Genomic DNA, 24,823 nt, shown 5'->3' with positions numbered 1-24,823 from the left:
TCTATTACTATGAATTGTGACCTTTCTGACAGGAAATCACGAATCCAGTCGCACAACTGAGGCGATACTCCGTAGGCACGCTGTTTGGTTAGAAGACGCTTGTGAGGAACGGTGTTGGAAGCGTTCTGGAAATCTAAAGATACGGAATCAATTTGACATCCCCTGTCGATAGCAAACATTACCTCATGAGTATAAAGAGCTAGTTGTGTTTCACAAGAACGATATTTTCTGAATCCGTGCTGACTATAGATCAATAAATCGTTTTCTTCGAGGTACTTCATAATGTTCAAATACAGTATATGTTCTAAAACCCAACTGCAAATCGACGTTAGGAGTAACCTACTGAATTACAAGCCTGTATCAGTACTTCCCTTTTTGGGTATTGGTGTGACTTGAGCAATTTTCCACTCTTTAGGTACGGATCTTTCTGTGAGCGAGTGGTTGTATATTATTGCTAAATATGGAGCTATTTTATCAGTATACTCAGAGGAATCTGACGTATATAATCTGGATCGGAGGCCTTGCCTTTATTAAGTGATTTAAGCTGCTTTGTTACACCGAGGATATGTTTCTCATCTTGGCAGTTGTTCTTGATTGGAATTCAGGAATATTAACTTCGTCTTCTTTGGTGAAGGTTATCGCGCAGTGAAGCTACTGATTGCGTCTTGCCACTGTTATGCTTTATGTATGACCAGAATCTCTATGGGTTTTCTGCCAGATTTCGAGACAATTTCGTTGTGGAAATTATTAAAAGCATCTCGCATTGAAGTATGCGCTATATTTCGAACTTCTATAAAACTTTGACAATCTTGGGGATTTTGCGTTGTTTTAAATTTGGCATGCTTTTTTCGTTGCTTCTGCAATAACGACCTGACGCGTTTTGTGTACCATGGGGAATCACTACCATCACCTATTAATTTATGTGGTATATATCTCTCAATTGCTGTTGATACTCTCTCTTTGAAAACATTCCATATGATCAGTTCTGAAGGAGTGAAGACTGTCTCTTAAAAAGGCGTTAAGAGTAGTTTTATCAGCTTTTTTAAGTAGATATACATTGCGTTTCTTTTTGATGGTTGTAGGTGTTACGGTATTCAGCCTAGCAGCAACTGCCTTGTGGTCGCTAATCCCTGTATTCGTCACAACACTCATTATTTGTCCAGGATTATTTGTTGCTAAAAGGTCAAGTATGCTTGCGCTACCATTTACGCTTCGAGTGGGCTCATGAACTAATTGTTCAAAATAATGTTCTGAGAAAGCATTCAGTACAATTTCGGATGATGTTTTATGCCTGCCGCCAGCTTTAAACGTATAATTTTTCCAGCATATCGAGGGTAGATTGAAGTCACCACCGAGTATAATTGTATGAGCGGGGTACTTATTTGAAATGAGACAAGTTTTCTTTGAACTGTTCAGCAACTATGTCTTCTAAGTCGGGGGGTCGATAAAACGATCCAGTTAATAGTTTAGTCCGATTGTCAGGTATAACCTCTACCCATACTACTTCACATGAACTATCTACTTCAATTTCGCTACAAGGCAAACTACCTCTCACAGCAATAAATACTCCACCACCAACTGTATTTAATCTATCCTTTCTGAACCCTGTTAGATCGATTGAAAAAATTTCTGCTGAACTTCTTTCCGGCTTTAGCCAGCTCTCTGTACCTACAGCTATTTCAGCTTCAGTGCTTTCTGTTAGGGCTTGGAGCTCTGGTTCTTTCCCAACACAGCTACGACAATTTACAACTACAATAACAATCGTTTCTACAACTACCTTACTGTGTTTTAGCTGCCCACTTTTAGACGGACGCCCCTTCTGTGGTTCCCTGAGACCCTCTAACCTAAAAAACCGCCCAGTCTCTTCCACACAGCCCCCGCTACCCGTGTAGCCGCTTCCTGTGTGTAGTGGACTCCTAACCTATTAAGCGGGACCCGGAAACCCACCACCCGATGGCACAAGTCAAGGAATCTGCAGCCTCCACGGTCACAGAACAGCCTGAGCCCCTCATTCAGACCCTCCACTTGGCTCTGCACCAAAGGACCACAGTCGGTTCTATCGACGATGCTGCAGATGTTGAGCTCCGCCTTAATCTCGGAAGCAAGACTCGCAGTCTTTACCATTTCCACTAGCCGCCTGAAACCACACAGAATCTGCTCCGATCCAAAGCGACACACGTCATTGGTACTGACATGAGCCACCACTTGCAGTTGGCTGCACCCTGTACTCTTCATGGCATCCGGAAGCACCCTTTCCACATCCGGAATGACTCCCCCCGGAATGCACACGGAATGCACGCTGGCTTCCTTCTCCTTCGTGGCAGCCATGTTCCTAAGGGGCCCCATTACGCGCCTAACGTTGGAGCTCCCAACCACCAGCAAATCCACCCTCTATGAATGCCCAGACCTTGCGGGTCGGGAAGCTTCCTGTGGAAGGGGATGGACGACTGCATCCGGCTCAGAGATATCGTCTTGTTCAGGTAACACCAATGACGATCCGTCGCACCAGCACGTCGGTAACTATGTTTCCCTCCCTTCAGTAAACGGTACCATGTGCTGGTGAACGGCCGTTCATTCTGTGTTCCTCTACTATTGCTGTGAGATGTGCTGTTTTTTCGAGCATTGGAATGTTCTACGTTCGCCGGCTGTTGCTGTGAAGTAGCTTCTGTAGTAGTGTGACAGTCTGAAGACGAAGTTTGCCGTAAAAAGAGGACGTCCGATAAAGCAGGCTTAGAAGCTTTAGTAGTCCCGCCACCCGACGTCGATGTAAACTGGGGCGGTTCTCGCGGCAGAACAGTGTGGCAAGCTGTCACGGACATCACGCGCGATTCAGGTGTTTACCTGCCGGCGGAGAAAGGCTGGGCCCAAAAGTTCTGATGCTGACAACGACCAACTCGGACCTGGCTTTCGCACTGTACCGTGCTTATGGTTTCACTTGCTAGTTGTTGTCAATCGTGCTGGTCGCGTACTGAGCTTTTCTCCGTGCTCGTCTCTATGTGGTATTGGGACTCTGCTTCCCCGCAGATTAACCTACACCTCGAGTTTGTTTTCCTCTTCTGGGAGGCAGCTCCACGGCTTGTGTAGTCGGGACACCGCAGGCCAGATTAGTTACATTTATGCCGACAGGACGGTTTCACGGCTTTGACACGCCTGTGCAGATACCGAGAAAGGTATCGACCGTTAAAAAGAGAATTCCAATCTGCGGACAAGGCCGCGAATTTGCGTACTCCTTGTACGAGTATATTGAACTGGAGTAAGGATCCGGCTTTAGATGCTTCAAGACTGCTCGCCAAAACAGCATTCACATTCACAGGTCTAAAGTGTTGTAGATTTTCAAAGGAGAAGGAAAGGAAGGCGCGAACGATAAAGCATCAGCAGATTTCCCTCTCCTTAGAACCCGTGGTAAGAAAAGACGTTAAGACAGGCGGATAAACACGATTGACACATCCCAGTAAGACGCAATCTGTAAGCACGCGTATGGTTGTTATCAACGCAAGAGTACTCTGCGTTAAATACGCTCCTTTTTAGGCTCAAAGTAGCTGAGTTATTTCTGAGGGTAAGTCGTCCCTTGCATTGTAGCTTGCTTAGCTGAGTGGTTACGTGCTTGTCTATTACGCAGCGGGTCCGGATTCGATTCCCGGCTGGGTTGGAGACTTTTCTCCGCTCGTGTACTGAATGTTGTCTTGTCCTCATCATCCTTTCATCATCACCGGCACGCAAGTCGCCCAATGTGCCGCCACCTGAAATAAGACTTGCACCCGGGGGCCGAGAATACCACACGATTATTTCATTTTCCATGAGCGCGACTCCAGCACGAAACGCTCTCGTCTCAGAAGTTTATCGCCGAGCGTCGTGACATGGTATGGAGATGTCGGTATCTGCGTGCCGTGAAAAGCATTTCTTCAAAAAAATGGTTCTAATGGCTCTGAGCACTATGGGACTTAACATCTATGGTCATCAGTCCCCTAGAACTTAGAACTAATTAAACCTAACTAACCTAAGGATAGCACACAACACCCAGCCATCACGAGGCAGAGAAAATCCCTGACCCCGCCGGGAATCGAACCCGGGAACCCGGGCGTGGGAAGCGAGAACGCTACCGCACGACCACGAGATGCGGGCAGCATTTCTTCGGATGACATCCTGTGGCTTAACGAAACGTGCGTTAATGCGTGCCATTAGTTGGCAAACGGGTGGACGAACCACACAGACGAAGGAACAACAATAATGACAATAGGAAAGGGTGGCTGGATAATCATTGTTCTTGCTAGTTTCCAAATTTTATTGTTGTTTCGTTTCAGGGAGAAAACATTTTTTTTTTCTGGTTGCAGAGAAACGTTCCATCCGAGAAATATGAACCTGGCGTGAATAAGAGAAAGTAATGGAACTTCTAACGCTGTAAAATCAAAAAGCGGCACACACACGTTGACGAACTAGCTTTGTAAGAGGACATATTGCAATCAGGCTTGTTTCAATCATACTGAACTTACATTGGCCTCAGTGGAATGTTACGTGGCAAGATATAATACAAAATCTTAAGAGAGGTGGAAATGTTAATAAAAGAAGTTGTTACGACCGTTAGCCCTAATGGCTGGTTGTGAGCCATACCCAACAGGAAGTCGAAGAAACATGAATCTGTGAAGGATTTGTGGAGAAAGAAATCGAAGAGGCAATAATTTATGTCAGCTTCAGGACCTCTCCAAGGAAGAGGGTAGCGAAGATTCTTCCCTGGGAGTCGCTCTGTTTACATCATGCTCGACATATTTATAAAATTTTCATTGATGTAAGTGATCTGCTCGGTATTCTCGTTTGTTTATTATTGGCTATGCCTCAATGACGGTCAGTTAACGACTACATGCCGAAAGTACGAGTGGTGCGCTTGGCAAGTGCCGGTAACAGTGCTTCCCTTCACTCGCTCCACGCAAACTGTCAAACATCGAAAGTTATTTTACTCAAAGTATTCCTTGACGTACACTGGACACTACCTTCGTCTCTTACGGTGCCCTCCGTTAAGAACGACGTATGGACCTCTGTTTGCTTGGAAGTCTTCAATCCAGTGACATAGCAGTTCGGATATTCCGAGGGCACATAATTTTTTCCCTAGGCGTCAGTGTGGAATTGTATCGAAGGCTTTTTGGAGGTCAATAAATATGGCATCATGATGAAACACACGATGCACATTCTTCTGGATCTCTTGAACGAAAAGAGCAAGAGCTGTTGATTATCCGAGAAGTCCACATTCACATATAGAGCACAAATTGTGTTTCGGAGGACTGGTGCTTACTGAAACAACGTTGACTCCTATGTAGTACTCGTTCGGTCTCCAGGAAGGTCATCAAACGCGAGTACAGTGTACGTTCCACGATTCTGCTAGAAATCTACGTCGGCGATATTGGCCTAGAGCTCTGCGTATCCGTCTTGAGAAGCTTCATCTAGAGTAGAATAACATGCGCCTTTTTTCCGAGACTTACGGTGAAATGACGTTAGATGACTGACCAGTACCTTTGCGTATTCAATATAAAATATAATATAAAATAATACAATATAATAATAATATAATTTAATAATATAATATAATATAATAATAATATAGTATATCTATAAAATCTAATATAATATATCTATATAAAATCTAATATAATATATCTATATAAAATCTAATATAATATATCTATATAAAATCTAATAGGTATAAGGAGCCGGAACTCTTAGGATTCAAGAATTACACAGATGATGATGATTGGTTTGTGGGGACCTCAACTGCTGTCATCAGCGCCCGTGCACATTCCCAATATATTCGCAGTCCAATCTAGCTACTTTTATGAATAATGATGGAATGATGAGGACAACACAAACACCCAGTCAACAGGTGGAGAAAACGCCCAACCCGCCCGGGAATCGAACCCGAGACCACGTGATCCACAGGTAGCAACGCTATTCACTAGATCACGAGCTACGGACAATTACACAGATGCACTATGTGATCAAAAGTATCCGGACACCCCCAAAAACATACATTTTTCATATCAGGTGCATTGTGCTGCCACCTAGTGCCAGGTACTCCATATCAGTGACCTCTGTGGTCATTAGACATCGTGAGAGAGCAGAGTGGGGCGCTCCGCGGAACTCACGGACATCGAACGTGGTCAGGTGATTGGGTGTCACTTGTGTCATTCGTCTGTACGCGAAATTTCCACACTGCTAAACATCCCTAGGTTCAGTTCTTTCCGATGTGATAATGAAGTGGAAACGCAAAGGGACACGTACAACACAAAAGCGTACTGGCCGACCTTGTCTGTTGATTGACAGAGACCGCCGACAGTTGAAGAGCGTCGTAATGTGTAATAGGCAGACATCTATCCAGACCATCATACAGGAATTCCAAACAGCATCAGGATCCACTGCAAGTACTATGACAGTTAGGAGGGAGGTAAGAAAACTTTGATTTCATGGTCGAGCGGCCTGTCATAAGCGACATACCACACCGGCATATGCCAAACGACGCGTCGCTTGGTGTGAGGAGCGTTAACATTGGACGATTAAACCGTGGATAGACGTTGTGTGGAGGGACGAATCACTGTACACAATGTGGCGATCCGATGGCAGGGTGTGGGTATGGCGTATGCCCGGCGAACGTCATCTGTCAGTGTGTGTAGTGCCAACAGTAAAACTCGGAGGCGGTGGTGTTATTGTGTGATCGTGTTTTTCATGGAGGGGGCTTGCACCCTTGGTTGTTTTGCGTGGCACTAACACAGCACAGGCCTACATTGATGTTTTAAACACCTTGCTTCCCAGGCCTACATTGATGTTTTAAACACCTTCTTGCTTCCCAGTGTCGAAGAGCACTGCGGGGATGGCGACTGCATCTTTCAACACGAGCACCTGTTCATAATGCACGACAATAACATCCCCGTAATGGACTGGCCTGCACAGAGTCCTGACCTGAATCCTATGGAACAGCTTTGGGACGCTTGGGACGCTTGGGGCGCCGACTTCGTAACAGGCCTCACCGACCGACATCGATACCTCTCCTCAGTGCAGCACTCCGTGAATAATGGGCTGCCATTCCTCAAGAAACCTTCAGCTGATTGAACGTATGCCTGCGAGAGTGGAATCTGTCGTCAAAGGTAAGGGTGGGCCAACACCATACTGAATCCCAGCATTACCGATGGAGGGCGCCACGAACGTGTAAGTCGTTTTCAGCCATGTGTCCAGATACTTTTGATCCCATTGTGTAACAACTTCATGTCGTAGACTTTAAGCAGCGGATCTCTTCATATACGTGCGACTGCTACGGTCGCAGGTTCGAATCCTGCCTCGGGCATGGATGTGTGTGATGTTCTTAGGTTAGTTAGGTTTAAGTAGTTCTAAGTTCTAGGGGACTGATGGCTACAGCTGTTAAGTCCCATAGTGCTCAGAGCCATTTGAACCATTTTTTTCTTCATATACAGGGTGTTACAAAAAGGTACGGCCAAACTTTCAGGAAACATTACTCACACACAAATGAAGAAAAAATGTTATGTGGACATGTGCCCGGAAACGCTTAATTTCCATGTTAGAGCTCATTTTAGTTTCATCAGTATGTACTGTACTTCCTCGATTCACCGCCAGTTGGCCCAATTGAAGGAAGATAATGTTGACTTCGGTGATTGTGTTGACATGCGACTCATGCTCTACAGTACTAGCATCAAGCACATCAGTACGTAACATCAACAGGTTAATGTTCATCACGAACATGGTTTTGCAGTCAGTTCAATGTTTACAAATGCGGAGTTGGCAGATGCCCATTTGATGTATGGATTAGCACGGGGCAATAGCCGTGGCGCGGTACGTTTGTATCGAGACAGATTTCCAGAACGAAGGTGTCCCGACAGGAAGACGTTCGAAGCAATTGATCGGCGTCTTAGGGAGCACGGAACATTCCAGCCTATGACTCGCGACTGGGAAAGACCTAGAATGACGAGGACATCTGCAATGGACGAGGCAATTCTTCGTGCAGTTGACGATAACCCTAATGTCAGCGTCAGAGAAGTTGCTGCTGTATAAGGTAACGTTGACCACGTCACTGTGTGGAGAGTGCTACGGGAGACCCAGTTGTTTCCGTAACATGTACAGTTTGTGCAGGCACTATCAGCAGCTGATTGGCCTCCACGGGTACACTCCTGCGAATGGTTCATCCAACAATGTGTCAATCCTCATTTCAGTGCAAATGTTCTATTTACGGATGAGGCTTCATTCCAACGTGATCAAATTGTAAATTTTCACAATCAACATGTGTGGGCTGACGAGAATCCGCACGCAATTGTGCAATCACGTCATCAACACAGATTTTCTGTTAACGTTTGGGCAGGCATTTTTGGTGATGTCTTGATTGGGCCCCATGTTCTTCCCCCTACGCTCAATGGAGCACGTTATCATGATTTCATACGGGATACTCTACCTGTGCTGCTAGAACATGTGCCTTTACAAGTACGAGACAACATGTGGTTCATGCACGATGGAGCTCCTGCACATTTCAGTCGAAGTGTTCGTACGCTTCTCAACAACAGATTCGGTGACCGATGGATTGGTAGAGGCGGACCAATTCCATGGCTTCCACGCTCTCCTGACCTCAACCCTCTTGACTTTCATTTATGGGGGCATTTGAAAGCTCTTGTCTACGCAACCCCGGTACCAAATGTAGAGACTCTTTGTGCTCGTATTGTGGACGGCTGTGATACAATACGCCATTCTCCAGGGCTGCATCAGCGCATCAGGGATTCCATGAGACGGAGGGTGGATGCATGTATCCTCGCTAACGGAGGACATTTTGAACATTTCCTGTAACAAAGTGTTCGAAGTCACGCTGGTACGTTCTGTTGCTGTGTGCTTTCATTCCATGATTAATGTGATTTGAAGAGGAGAAGTAATAAAATTAGCTCTAACATGGGAAGTAATCGTTTCCGGACACATGTCCACATAACATATTTTCTTTCTTTGTGTGTGAGGAATGTTTCCTGAAAGTTTGGCCGTACCTTTATGTAACACCCTGTACATGACCAATGGAGGGAACATGTGGGAACGGCAGAACAATAAAGTGCGCACTTATTACAATGAGTCACTACCAATACACAATGAATTTCAGATTAACTGAATATGAGAGTGTTACTTACCATCAACCTCCATATTAAGAGAATAATTGCTCCGATCTGAAAAAAAACAAGAAGATATATTTGATACTAATAAACAATCACATTACTAACTGACAATGCGTTAATGGCATTAATCTGGAATTAACAGGAAGTAATATTTTTCATGTCTGTGCTGTAAGAACGAGATAAATCATACTGACGAATAATAGTTAAAACATTACCTGTGTAGCAGTTGCTGAAAATTTCGCCAAACTTTTTTGGTGTATCGTAAGTTGTTTAAGGAAATTGAAGTAAAATAACTCATTTTATTAACTCACCTATGGCCAAGACATGACGATTAGAGAAATGACTACAGACTTGCCCGCGAAAGGCAAAGGTCCCGAGTTCGAGTCTCGGTCGGGCACACAGTTTTAATCTGCCAGGAAGTTTCATATCAGCGCACACTCCGCTGCAGAGTTAAAATCTCTTTCTGGAAACATCCCCCAGGCTGTGGCTAAGCCATGTCTCCGCAATATCCTTTCTTTCAGGAGTGCTAATTCTGCAAGGTTTGCAGGAGAGCTTCCGTAAAGTTTGGAAGGTAGGAGACGAGGTACTGGCGGAAGTAAAGCTGTGAGTACCGGGCGTGAGTCGTGCTTCGGTAGCTCAGTTGGTAGAGCACTTGCCCGCGAAAGGCGAACGTCCCGAATTCGAGTCTCGGTCGAAAAAAAAATGGTTCAAATGGCTCTGAGAACTATGGGACTCAACTGCTGTGGTCATCAGTCCCCTAGAACTTAGAACTATTTAAACCTAACCAACCTAAGGACATCACACACACCCATGCCCGAGGCAGGATTCGAACCTGCGACCGTAGCAGCAGCGCGGCTCCGGACTGGAGCGCCTAGGACCGCACGGCCACCGCGGCCGCCGAGTCTCGGTCGGGCACACAGTTTTAATCTGCCAGGAAGTTTCAATCCCACTTTCCTTTGGATGTGTTCGTCAATTAGCAAAATTGGCGCACTTGGGGTACTGAAAATCCGCATTTCGCAATCGAGAAGTCTCTTCACCTTCAACGGGTGAGTGTGCGGTGTTCGGCGTCCAGTCTTGGAATAATCGGTGCGATATTCCTTGATGGCACGGTGACTACCCAACGGTCAGTGAAGCTTTTGGAAGATGATTTTATCCCCGTAATCCAGAGTGACCCTGATTTCGACAAGATGATGTTCATGCACGACGGAGGTCGACCCCATCGAAACAGGAGAATTTTTGGTGTTCTAGAGGAGCAGTTTGAGGACCTCATTCTGGCTCTGGTGTACCCAGAGGCCACTGGCATGGTCCTCGATTGGCCGCCATATTCTCCGGATCTGAACACATGTAACTCCTTGTTGTGAGGCTATACTAAAGTCAAGGTGTACGGCAATAATCCCAAAACCATTGCTGAGCTGGAAACAGCCGTTTAGGAGGTCATCGACAGCATCGATGTTCTGGCACTTCAGCGGGTCGTGTAGAATTTCGCTATTCGTCTGCGCCACATGATCGCAAATGATGGCAGGCATATCGATCATGTCATAATCTAAATCCGAATGTCTGCAGTGACGTTTACATGTTGAATAAAGTGAGTGCAAGCCGTAGTTTGTAACTAATTTACGATTTTTTCATGTAGTTCAACAATTGTCACCCTGTGTGTTTACTTTCGTCCCACAAGAGAACATCACCACTTGCTGAATTGTGCAGTGATGGAAAGATAGACGCGGTTTTGAACTTCCCGGGCCTTGCCGTCGATGATAAGGATAACAGGGTTGTATGAGTGCACGACGTCAAGAACTTTAGCGCCCGTACTAAACTATGAGACGAGTATGATTAAAATGGGTGAAAGATAAAAAATTATAGTGAAATAAAAGTAAAATGGCTTCTGAAAAATCATGTTATATACACACATACACATATCCTAAAATATTTGTTGAAAACAGAAACAGATACAATAAAAAAGTGATTAAAATATCATCGCAGATATATGTACTGGCTGATCATCAGCCAAAATAGGATGAGCCAGATACTCCACATGAGACTGAAACATCCCCACACTACGACTTTAGGTTGAAGTTCGGACAACGAAAATAATTCTAAAAGCTTTGTAACAGACGTCTCCTCATTAGCTAAAACAAAGTTTACGTCTCACCTGACATTAGCCTATCCTATTCGGAAACGAGTTAGGGCGACTTGGTTCCGTTGGAGTGACCTGTATGAGGTACGCCACAGCCGGGTAGTTGGCATCACTGACAGCAGTTTAGTGTCCCAGATGCTTTGCTACTCTTTTTCCCACAGTTACATGGCATTTTTACTCAGCAGTGAGTTGGAAACTTGATGGGGTAAGGTACGTAGTCACAATGGGTTCTCCGTAGGCCTTATTGTCTGCTATATCAGCTAGTTCGCTTCCCCCCCACCCCTTTTTTTTAAATACCAGATGCCCTCGTATCCAGTAGAACGATACCTACTTCCCCTGACGATGGAGAAGCAGCAGTTTATCCTGCATTAATTGGATAATCATCTCTGCTGGGTACAGTTGATGGAGAATTTGTAGGTCACTAAGGGAACATGAGATGATGAGAAACTGTTTGCTTCGATGACTGATACAGTGCCTTCAAGTTAGCGTACACGGTGGGCGGAAAAAAATATGGAAATAGCAAAAACACAACACTTCACCATGCTGATTACTGTTTAGGACAGGGGTCTCCAAACTTTTTAGTCCGCGGGCCACATTGACTACTCCTGACTCCTCCACGAAGTCATAAGGGCCAAGATCTACCTAGTGGGATTAAAGCACCCTAGCACTCCATGATCACCGTAATGTGAGGCTAAAGGAAAGATGAAATCCAAAAATCTAAGGTGGTGGGAATAGCTAGCACTGAAACGAACTATGATTTTTATTTAATTAAATAATTTTGATTGGTGGACGTACCTGACCGAAATTCTGGCGTATTTTATTCTGGCGAATTTCACCGACAAAAAAAGTATATCACTGCACATTCTTCACGAAAGCGTCCTGCAAAGTTAACGAAATCTCAAAATCATTGTTAGCAACATTATTACTGCAAGACGTAACAGAGGTGGAGTATTTCAACGCATCGTTATTTCAAGGGCGCAACAATAAGTTTAGTTATGTAGTCTTGTAGCGAGTAGCAGAGCCAATGTCGCCGTGTATTGGTCGCCATAGACCTCGAAACTCAATTGTTGGCAGTACTGGTACCACCTCAAATATTTGGCGGACCGGATACCGGGGCTGTCCGGCCAGCTAACGCGGGCCGGTTTGTCGGCTCTCGCGGGCCGGTTTCGGCCCGCGGGCCGTAGTTTGGAGACCCCTGGTTTAGGAAAACCGTTGGAATTCAAAACAACTTCCAGTCGTCTCCGAATGGAAAAATACAGTTCCTGTGTGGTTTTCAAGGAAATCTTATACGATTCTTCCTGCAAAAGAGTTACAAGCTCAGGTAACGATGATGGAGGTGGATAGCGATCACGCACCTTTCTCTCCAAAGCAGACCAAAAAGGCTTAATAATATTGAGATCTGATGACTGCAGTGGCCAGGGAAAATGAGACAAGTCGTCCTCTTGCTCATAAAATCAATCCTGAACGATGCGAGCTGTGTGAATAGAGCATCTGTCATCTTGCGACACTGTAGCACCGTTTGGGAACAAACATTGTACCATTAGAAGGGCCAAACAGCAAAAACGCTCACATAATCCTTGGCAGTGACGCTGCCTTGCAGAGCACCAATGCAGCCCATGGAATACCACAACATGTTTGCCCAAATCAACACCGAATCCCCGCCATGTTTCGCTCTTGGGACGTAAACGCAGCTAGAAGTTGTAAACAGTGTGAAACACGGTTCATATGACCAAATGACTTTCTTCCACTGCTCCACAGTCCAGATTTTATGGCTTTTGCTTCACGTTTTCTTGTTAAGCGCATTTGAATCACTGATAAATAATTTTGGAATTCCAGCTCGCCCTGCAATTCTCTGCTTCTGGAGCGCCTTCGTGTTGTTCAGGTACTGACAGGGCTCGCAAGTGCGACATTCAATGCTACAGTGATTTTTCCAACTGTCGCCCCCTTATTTTTGTTATAATCCTCTTCAATGTCCGTCCGTCACGATAACTCAACACACACCTGCACCCGTGTTGTGATTCAGCAGATGTTATTCCGCATCCGCTGTATGAGGTATAAATCTTCGAGACGGTGCCTCGTGAAACACCAAACACTTCGGCTACCGTGGTTAGGAAGAACCCACCATACGAACAACAATTTGCCCACATTTGAAGTCACTTAGCTCCGACATAATGCTCTCACAATAACACAGAACACTGTTCTGACCATGACTGACATTCGCAACGTATTGAGGACATTGCACAGGTGTCGTTCGTGGTCAAATTCAACAGCGTTATCTGCAGGCTTGCTTCTCATCTGCATTTATGCTCAAACGTGCATTTGTCGCAGTGTTTCCATATTATTGTCCGACCCCTGTAGTTCAGCACTAAAAACTGTGAACTGGTCAGAGTGTCGATAAAGCCGGCCCTTGTGGCCGAGCGGTTCTAGGCGCTACAGTCTGGAACCGCGCGACCGCCACGGTCGCAGGTTCGAATCCTGCCTCGGGCATGGATGCGTGTGATGTCCTTAGGTTAATTAGGTTTAAGTAGTTTTAAGTTCTAGGGGACTGATGACCTCAGAAGTTAAGTCCTATAGTGCTCAGAGCCATTTGAACCATTTGAAGAGTGTCGATAGGTAAGGGGACACGACTAGGGTAGACTACTGAGATATCCTCTTGTTTCTATCCGCCTGTATGTATTTTATTAAAATTGCAGTGCTCATATGAAATGGTATAGAAACTCTTAAGTTACACTTAAAGTGCTTTCTTTGTCTAATACATTCAATTCTAAAATAATTATTGGCCTCTCAAGAGGTCAAAGCGGGTTTTCACTCCAAACTTGGCGTAAAACATCAATATCTGCCGCACCCATTTGTAAAATGAAACCCTCGCAGGTATCAAAATAAGCCTCGTTCCTCGCCATCGGATGTTAAAGAGTCGTTCGAAATGTGGCTGAACAATGGAGTGGTATGCAGGTGAGAAGGAAGAGGAATAAATTCTGCACGTCTGTCACTCCATGAGGACTTGTCACCTGATCTGAAGTGGTGGCCCTCTTGCACAGAAGCTGAGTATCGGGCTGGTCCTAAATGCCTCAAGACTGGTCTAATTTCCTTGTGGTGGATGAATCATTCTTTTACGGCATACATCCACAGTATAGCCGCGATCGTACAAAGGATCGATAAAACAGGGACAGTCAGGTTCTGTCTGGCCCCTAAGCTCTGTCACTAAACACTAAGTGCTCTGAGACAGCTTGCCTTCAAATCTTTCAGATGTGGCAGAAAAGGCAGTTTTTCGTCAGAGGTGAGGCCCAGGAACCCCAGGATTCTTAAAATTTTAAGTCGAGCCTTCCATTCTCAATTCAGGGAAAGTAAAAATGGAGTGCAAACGGTTAAAAAGAACATACATAGATTTCTCAGTCGGAAATCCAAGCTGATTTTAGTTGCCTACTCCTCCAGTGTCCTGACCGTCAACTGAAGCTGGCATGTACTACTTGTAGTGCTGGAAAACAAGCTCAAGATGGAGAAGTCGTTCACAAATAGTAAACACGGGGCAGGGTCTCTCCCACGTTCGTAATGCTGTTAATAGCGGTTACAAGCATTGTCGTTCTCAGAAATACCACGTGATGGACACTGCTCTCTTCTTCAAAAAAACTGATAAAGTATTGCAAACTCCATACTTAAAATAACGTGGGGACAGAAAGGAACGTAAGAAAGACTGATAAACGTCCCCGTATACCACATTCATTGAGCTGTCCTTGGATAATATGCCTCCACTTTCAGTTGCAACAGTTTTCCATGCAACCGAACTAAGAGTATACAGAATTTATATATTACTGCAAAGTACGTTGAAGTCAAGGGGCATGCCTGGAACGATTTTTCCACTTAAAACTCGTTATCGTTGGATCCATGAAGAAACAAGGAGTACAAGAAGGAAAATTAGAACTTCCAGAATTCATTGCAGACTTCGCAATTTAAGGGAACTTTGTTTCTCATTGCCCGCAATTGGACGTTACAAGGTGAGAAAGAAGCTCTTTCTGATTTGATGGGGTAGCATTAAAAAGAACGCCGCATAACAGAAGTGACACATATATACATTACTCTTCTAGGCAGGTGCGCTACCCCTGCGCCATCCCCACGCACAGCTCACCACAATCTCACGAACAACCCTAACACGCCTCATGTGAGGCCCAAATTCGCAAGTTACACCAAATACTACTGATGTAGTATACCCGCTTATTATACAACCAGAAGTCAGCTTAAATCAACGAGTACCTTTCATTTATGATATCCCTGCCTTAAGGCCTTCTTTAGATTTTCGCAGCCAGAACAAGAAAAGTAGGCTAACTTAGCTTTAAATTTACTCTTGTAATTGATGGTTCTCTTTTCAACAGGCATCAGGCAATTCTGTTCTGCCTCGTCTGAGTTGTTCAGCATCGTGAGACACCTTTGATGATTATGCAGCGTTGTTTATGATGGTTTCTGCTTTTTCTGTCTACCATTTCATTGGGTTTAAGTAAATTTATGGTTGATCTGGGTACTCAGAACAGTTATAGGTTTATATTCACTGCAGTCTCAAGTTAGGGGGTTAAATTACTTATGGTGTTAAACAGAACGGGTTAGTCAAGAGCGTTACAATACGATCCGACCTAAAGGCTCGGCTTGTTGAGTGCCAGGGGAGACAGAGCTCTCTCTTGAAACGAAGCTAACTCAGAGTGCTCAGAACGCGGAGGCGGCGGAAGCCAGATCAACAGGTAGCTATGGAAATGAAGCACAAAAGCTAAAGGCAATAGGCCAGAGTCCGGAGAGTTGTTTATCACCCGGAGCCCCGAGACAGGATACGACTGAGTTCTTACAAACAACAGCGGAAAAGGTAACGTCAAATGCAGCAAGAATTCCAGTGCCTGTCTTTTATCTCAATAGCTTGCAAGCCTTACTGAGGGATATAAAACTCCAAAATTAAAAAAAAAACAGAAATTACTTAAAATAGAAGACACTTCCAAAAAATTAAAGATACTTCCAACAAATGAAATATAGTTCCAAACAAAAAGACAACAATAAAAAAGACGAAAATCCCAAGAGAGTACAGGAAAAAAGAAGTAGTGCTAATCAAAGGATAGATTTCATTCATAGCTGATAGCAAACGCATAATTTTAAGCCTTCATCAGGAGTTGCAAAGCGTGAAATCTGAGTTACGGGCGATAAATCAGTGGCAAGACGAAATGACGAAAGACAGTGCGATGGTAGCTGAAAATCTAGAAAACGGAATTTCAGCTAAACCGGCCGTTGTACAGTAAGTATTGGAAGAAGTCAACAAGGAACAAAATAACATGTTACGGGATGTCTCTCAGAAAGTATCGAGATGCAAGCAGGTCTTGAGCCAACGTGGTGGTGGAATATACAAGACAAACAGACAAATTGAAGTTTTTACGGTGGCAGTTGAACAGTAATCTGATCTTGAGGAGAATAATTCTAACAGGACTTGTCTAGTAGAAGTGGTAGAAACGGAAAAGGTACAGATTCTGCTTCGTTTTAAGGAGATTCAGGCGGCAATTAATAGGCGACACCATGAAGCTCCAGATGAACTGCATAAATTAGCCGTACACGGTGAGGACCTGTAGGAATCGAGGGAGCAGTGTGTTCGGATAATAGTGATACGAAGAAGAGAAGACGCTTTCCTGACGAGCTCAGAGAGTTTCAGGATAGACTGTCAAGGATTCAGAGTTCGACAACGTATTACATGGGCGCTATGAACAGATCAATTAATGACTTTGAAGATGAAGAAAACAGGAGGTGCTGCAATCCATCATGAAAAATGAACTTCCTGTGTGCACCAGAGAAGTGAAGTAACGATGCGGATGCGTATAGGCATGCAAGACCGTAAATTATACACGGAGTTCCGAGCAGATTTCTTCGCCAAATATTGATCGAAAAGTACGCTGGATCGAGTAAGACTTAGCATCCTGATACTGTCGCATATCACGATGCGATACACCAGAATCCGATGCCATATTAAAGGATCTCGACTCGTCGTACAACCCTCCCGAATGTATCAGAATTTGTTCGACCAAGCTGCCCCGCAGAATGCAAAGAGAAATCATGATTGATGGCAGGAATATAAGCAACATTCCAGGTTTTCAATCTCTACTGAAGAAGTCTGGCTACGATCGAGACGCAGTACCATGCTCCCCATTACCAACAGAGCTAAATCAGTTTCGCATTTCTCGTAAATTTCATGAGACACGAAGGAGTCATCAGCCATATTATTCCAGACGTAAAAGTGGGCGAAGAAGGCGAAATGCATGGTCACACTCAGGACTGTCTCGGAGTAGGTGGGATGAGTAAAGAAACGTGGACCGATCTGGTCTAGAAATATTAGGAGAGGGAGTTCGTATTTCTGAGGAGACACAAATATTTGTTTTGTACACAGACATCGAAGACGTAAGTTGAGTTACTGACAGTGAGCTGTCCGATGGTGTGTGTACAAATAGAAAAAAAAAACTTTTCGGGGGATTATAGACACTGCCTCTCATACTTCTGTAATGACTAAGAAGCTGTTTGAAGGTTGTGGAAGGAATAGTCCATGGCCCGTGTTGCCTTTGTGGAACACGAGAGTAAGAGTAGCGATGCGTTTTAGGTCTCAGTGTAACTAATATCTTCCTCTGTAAATCAACTTTGCTTTCTGGGAGATCACGCAAATAGATTTAGAATTTAGAATTTTTTTTATTTATTTATTTAGCTATTTTTTTTAGAATTTAGAAATTAGAATAGAAATTTAGAATTTAGAATTTAGAATAGAATAGAAAAATAACATAAATTTAGAATCACTCTTTCCTCTCGCATAAGAGTCCGATTTCCTCTTCCAGAAAAGAGAGGTCCTGGAATGGTCCACCCCGCTATTATCTACTAAAGCATTAATTAGCTGTGCTCTAACTAGCCTTTCCATGGTTTTATCTTACATGCAATGCAGTATCTACTGCTAAAGTGTCAGTGCTCTCTGTCGGTTTCATAATTCATTTAACTGAGCTTGCCTTGTGCTTCCACGGCTAAGATTTCACTCAAATGTAGTGACTATTTCCTTTCGCTCCACTATACGCTGATCTGTCTTCTCATGAGCTTTCACTCCAACACGAATTCTTACGGGCCAGTAATATGTAGTGATTTTCCGTAATTCTGTAGTCCAACCTTTGTCAATCGTTCTAGGAAATGTCAATAAACGTCATGGTCAGTAATGCATTTTTTTTAATTACCCGTCCCCTAGTCCCATCATCACTGCAGTAGAAATCAGAACAGTACACATCGCATTCAGTGATCAAGTAGTCATCTGCACAAGGCTGTACCGAGTTATTGTTAGCGTGCGCAGGGTTCGAATGCAAATTTTCTCTCTCAAATTCAGGTCTTAGATGATTCGTTTTGGACAGAACCCTGTATGGCAACAGCATTTATGGTTGAAGACCAATGAACACTGAAAAAGGTGGGATACCTGGTGGGAAACGTTACTAATGTGGTCTTGTAGAATAGGAATACTCAGCTGTTACTAAGTAGCAAGTCTTTATCAACGAAAAGGTCCAGATACTGCCAAAGATTTATACTACCAGTAGTCAGATTAAATCACCGAGTACGTTTTAAGAGCGATACGTAATGCAGCAGACACTCAACTGAAGGCACGGTCAGGGCGTGGATAGCTTCATAGTTTGGCAGCAAACAGTAATTCGCCGGCAAGGTGGGCGTACTCACGCGGCTTTATGCCTTCTAGCCGTCATCATCAAGTTCCATGTGCGCTGGCGAATTTTCGATATTACTGAGATGTAACTTAAAACCACCAAAAAATCATATCAAGGAAGGGTCACTTAACAGCCGCCATCGTTAATCTGTGAGACGGATACTGTTTGGGTCAGGCTCACCTCCCCAAATCCCAGAACTGGCGCGTTGCTGTGCTAGGCTGTCTTCTTGATGGTTCATAATGAAATGTACTAATATGACTAAGGTAAAGCGAGCCGATGTATTTTGTCTCAAAGTAATAACCAACATCCAGATATATAATGGTTTTCCTTTTAATCTTAGTTTGTGATGGAAAGAGATTCACTGTATTGTTTCAAACGCTACAGAGAAACTAAGTATCTCTGACAAGAGTAATAATCAAGGCCATTACCAAATGGGGCTTTGCATAAAAAATAGTAAGGAAAGTCTTAGGACACAATGTAGTGTAAATTCAAATTAAAAGGACAACCGAAACAACTAACAAATGTCTTCAGAGATGTGCAAGTTAGAGTGGGTTATATAAATTAAAATGGCAAATGATCCACAGTAACTCGTCATTACGTTACTAAACACTAACGTGTGTAACGCATTAACTTAAACCTCACACATCGTCCATAAAACTGATTTAAAAAATGGTTCAAATGGCTCTGAGCACTATGGGACTCAACTTCTGAGGTCATTAGTCCCCTAGAACTTAGAACTACTTAAACCTAACTAACCTAAGGACATCACATACATCCATGCCCGAGGCAGGATTCGAACCTGCGACCGTAGCCGTCTCGCGGTTCCAGACTGCAGCGCCTAGACCCGCACGAAAACTGATTTAAAATAAGTTACAAATGTCGTACATTAGGGAACAAAGTAAACTAAACTACGAATAACAAACTGTTAAATGTTGCATAGCAACTTAACATTGCATTAAGAGAGACAAAAAATAAAGACTGCTAGGACTTCCATCACAAGTGACGTGAAACATGTCGTGAAATAATTACGACGCAAAGCGAAGTGTTGTGATATGTGGAGAGTCCGCGGTTAAATAACGGATGATAAGTACCATATAAGTTACAAACAAATGAAACCAAGACACATGGGGAAAGTAACAATGTTTATTATTTCATAATATATCTCCAAGGTGCATGTTCGGTCACATGCTTCTGTCAATGAAAAGTACCTAATATACTGAATTATTCCTTACATTTAGAAGGATATCAGTATCTGTCCTCAATCTCGAGAAAATTGGTCGTTTGTAAAGCGCTTCGTCCCGAATTCGAGCGCCAGCGAAAACGTCAGAATGAGATATTTGTAACATTACTCAAAACTCATACACGTTTTGAGATATCGAAACAAGAGTTTTGCAAATGACAGTACGCGAAGATAAAAATATTTTGCCATATGATTAATAGTCGACACTTCCATATCTAACCGATATTCAAGCTACTACAGACTTTTCCATTGAAATAGCGCCATTTTTAAGGGCCATCGATAGCTGATAAAACGAGAATTTTTACAGGTTCCTAGAAAACGGAAGAAGTTTTCGAAACATGGCTCTGACATTAACAGTAAGATTCACAACCGTTGCAAGTATTGTGGGGTCAACTGCCAAAATATTGGTGGATTGCTTTCAGCCACTCCACATGTGAGTGTCTTTTTCTAAATACTATGAATGATTTATGTAACGTACGGACCTTCCTAACTGCAGTAAGTGATGCTGACCGAAAACACATTCGTCTGAAGTGCCCAGAAAATTCTGGTACAATATATTTTACTTATAAAGATTTTCATTCGATCTTACAACAAGCAGTTGCAGATCCTCAGGGGAAATTCATTGCAATCGATGTTGGGGAATTTGGAAAGGAAAGGGAAGGTGCTCGATTTTATTCTTCTTGATGCAAGAATACATCGTCACACTCTCCACTACCAAATTCATTTGCTGGATTGCCTTTTGTATTCATTGGACATTAGGAGTACTTATCGTTTCAACAAACGCTTTTCCAGACCATGACAATTAACAGAATGCGATTTTGCAATAATTACGGGTAAGTGGAGCATATTTTCGAAGCCAAGAGAAATTGTGCATGAATTTGCTGATGATATGGTGAAATGTACATTAACTTCACAACGCCGTCATTGACCTACAAGGATCCCTGAGTGTCGATGAGCAACATTCAATAGATATCGAGCGTTCTAGGCGAGGCATTTATCATACAGGACGAAATTTTAACAGATCTTAAAATGAAGCCGTCTAAATGATAGTTTTGAACTCTTTTTCTCCCATAAGAAAACACGATTTACATGTGTTTTTCAGCTATGCTACTTCGACAGCATTATCGCCTCTCATTTTAAGTCAATGAAAGAAATAAGAAATTCATGAAATGCATTTTGTTCTTATAGTCTGTAATTCTGCTGCCACCTCATCACATAACTTGTTCAAAATAAATTTGTTGTGATGATTGTGCTTCGATGGTCCCATAAAGGATGCCACATAAAAAAAACAAGCTGCTATCAAAGCCTCCGCTGATGCCATTTTCTCAACAGTACAACTAAAGAAACTCAAGCGCCATTAACAGTACTGACGCCGCTACCCACAGTGACAGCCGAATACTGCCGGCATTGCGCGGCCGCAGCCTGAGTCACTCTATAGCTCTGGTCGCCGCTCTCGCAAGGTAAACTTCCTATCGCACTACCCTCAGATTTAGTGATAAAATGGCCCAGTGTACAGCCCATCAAATACTGAACACAGATCAAGCGTGAAAACAGCAAGGTATACTGAACTGTGAAAAAAGAAGCAAAGTAGAAACAATGAATGGTCCAAGCTGAAGATGTGCAACATCGAGCGAACTGTGAGAGCCACGGCGTCATGGTTGTGTGGTTAGGATGTTGGACTATAAAGGGTGATATCCGTGTTCAAACCTTCCACGTGCCTATTTTTTTTCCACAAAATTATGAACTCTTCGTGCGATCACTGACGTGTCTGTTCTTCTGTAATCTTGGTAATTGTCATACTATACATTGGCTGTAGATTATGAGTCATGTAGTAAGAATAAATTATCGTCGTAAGTAAATGTGACGAATAGATGAACAGTAAGAGCAGGCGAGATGCTGCGTAGACCTCTCACAGAACTGAAAACAAAAAATAAACGGGTGTGAATTATGTTACAACAAAGGAACTCAAGGGTCTGTACTTCCAAAACGGAACACAAGAGTCATTACGTGTGGTAATTGTGTAGAACAAATTGGAAGTATGTACGTCTGGACGTCCCTTCCCTACACCTCGCTTTTGCAAACGGACGTTACACCGCGACACAACAAAACTTAGAGTACAGCGATAGATACGCCAGTGATTGGACGGCAAGTTCATAATTGTGTGAAAATAATATGGAACACGAGGCAGATTGGAATATGGATCTCCCCATTCACACTCCAGCACCGTGCCCACAGAACCACCATGCCGAGGCTATTCAAATCCGCTCCATGTCGTACATCTTAAGCTTGGACAATTCACTGTTTCTATTTTGCTCCTTCCTGTTTCCATGCTCGATCCGTGTTCAGTTTTTGATGGGCTATCCAATGGGCCATGTTACTACTACATCTGAAGAGGCTGTGATGGGGAGTTACCCTAGCCAGACGCAAATATGTTTAGTTCGCTCAGCGCCGCTCTATGCCGCGAAGCTTCGCGCCCATCTCCTTGCAGGGTCGCTATAATCACCCTCACTGAGCAGCACTGTTTTGTTTCACCATCGCTATTACGTTGGAGTTTTCGGATACCTTTAATAAGATAGTGGGCATACTCAGAACTGAACGTTACCGAAGATGACCAACGGGTTTACTTCCCGAAACTCGACCTGCAGATCACGAAAATTCGATGAAACAATGACAACTGAAGTTAACATATTGGGTAGAAACTATCCAGTTTCTATCACCAACTTCAGCTGCATCCAGCTAACGTATCGCGACGAAACTGTTTTTCTTTGAAGTGGTTGTCAATTTTATTGCGCCTCTGAAACATTTATTTATTCTTAACCTTCTGCGTAAATCCCGAAGAGAAAGGTTTCCTCACCCACATAAATGAATCGTTATATGTTTTTACGCTTAAGAAGACGCAGTATGGTTTTTCACATTTTTGGCATTATGATATTTTCCACAACAGCCTGCAAGACGCTTCGTTTCATCATAGAGAGTCTATAATGCTGTAACCTAACCAGTTGGGAGATGTGCTGAAACTCCAACATTCTAACTGAAACAGCTGTATAGTTTTATTTCCAGAAATACAGCAAACATGCACTTATTCTGTATTTCTATTTATGCCAAAACGCGTTTCAGGCTTTCAACTATTTTCAAATGGCGTAACACGTATTTGAATCTTCAGTAAGTACATCATTAAAACATAGACAGTAAACTGGATGTAGCTGGTGCCTTGTACAAAACAACAACTGCGTTTAGCTACTCCACTTCGCGAATTGTATATTTACGATATATTGCTCTTTAGTTGTACCTACTACTCTGCTTGTTGTTACCCCTATTTTCGCTTTCATAGACGTGGCAGAAACACTTTTCCACTTGTACCTCGCCTAAAAAATCAGCGCAGTATTTTTATGCAAGAAACAAGTGGTAAAGTGTGTGTGTCACATCTATGAACGAGAAAATCGGAATAACAACAGAGTAGGAAGTAATTTATTTTGGACAGGGGAACTGCAGAATCCTATTTCCTGTTGATGTTTTAGCAACGTGCTTACTGAAGATCAAATATATATTACGTCGACTGAAGAGGGGTGAAAGTCCAGCGCATTGGCATAAATGAGAATACATAACAAATGGCTGGTTGCTGTATTTGTTAAATTAATACTATCCACAGCCACAGGGCTCAACAACCAGTACAATGAATAAATTATAACCGCTCGAGTGAAACCTAGTAATATTTAGGCCTGACTATTACTAAATGAATTTAACATTAAATGCGCTAAATAAACCGAAACTAGCCTGTGACTAACTTTCAGAACAATACATACAGTCTCTCTCACGAATTCTTATGTGAGTAAGAAGTAGATGTCGTCGTACTGTTCACACTGCAAAAGTCATCACAATTATATATAGGGATCACGGGCATTACACGAAGAACGAACTGAGTTATTTATTGTAGAATCTTCATTCATCAACAAGGTAAATCAAAAGACCAGAACTGTTAAGAACCAAACGTCACGAAGTGCATGCACACCACATGCACATAACAAAAAATAAAAGGTGAATCACGTTTACTTACCACTCACTGGACTTCGCATTTGAAATTGTCCATAACCTGAAATTGAAGGGAAATTATTATTAAAAAGGTGTCAATGTGTCCATAATACACTGAGATATAAGCTCTAAATGGCTCTGAGCACTATGGGACGTAACTTCTAAGGTCATCAGTCCCCTAGAACTTAGAACTACTTAAACCTAATGAACCTAAGGACATCACACAAACCATGCCCGAGGCAGGATTCGAACCTGCGACCGTAGCGGTCGCGCGGTTCCAGACTGTAGCGCCTAGAACCGCTCGGCCACCCCGGCCGGCGAGATATAAGCAGACTGGATAAAAGTTATATATCCATCTTGTGCGAAACTAATTTTAAATTGAGGAAATATATATTATTACTATGAGCACATTAGTACAGTTAAGTGAATACGAAAAACTAGCAGACAGACACTCATGCAGGCAAAAGTAGTACTAATCCTGAGGTATAATCACACTATTCAGTCTCCTACATCAGCATCCCCCTTCATGAACCCCTTTTCTTAACACAAACGCAAAAAAAAGACATTTACTCATTGCGAAAGAAGT

At 43.2% G+C, this 24,823-nt stretch overlaps 1 protein-coding gene across 1 annotated transcript in view; it reads right to left on the bottom strand.

Annotated features, from left to right (window-relative positions):
• LOC124723186 (protein PFC0760c-like) overlaps positions 1-24,292 on the bottom strand; it is a 125,577-nt gene extending 101,285 nt beyond the window's left edge. The window contains exons 1-2 of the mRNA XM_047248378.1: positions 24,263-24,292; positions 9,153-9,188 (exon numbers count right to left, since the gene is read on the bottom strand). Of these exons, the coding sequence (XP_047104334.1) occupies positions 9,153-9,188; positions 24,263-24,281 (55 nt within the window). The 5' untranslated portion in view covers positions 24,282-24,292. The remainder of the gene's footprint in view (positions 1-9,152; positions 9,189-24,262) is intronic.
• Positions 24,293-24,823: the final 531 nt, after the last annotated feature.

Source organism: Schistocerca piceifrons, chromosome X (assembly GCF_021461385.2).
Source record: "Schistocerca piceifrons isolate TAMUIC-IGC-003096 chromosome X, iqSchPice1.1, whole genome shotgun sequence".
Classification (NCBI taxonomy): Eukaryota; Metazoa; Arthropoda; class Insecta; order Orthoptera; family Acrididae; genus Schistocerca; species Schistocerca piceifrons.
Note: the sequence above shows the minus strand (reverse complement) of the source record. Positions and strands in the feature narration are given on the sequence as shown.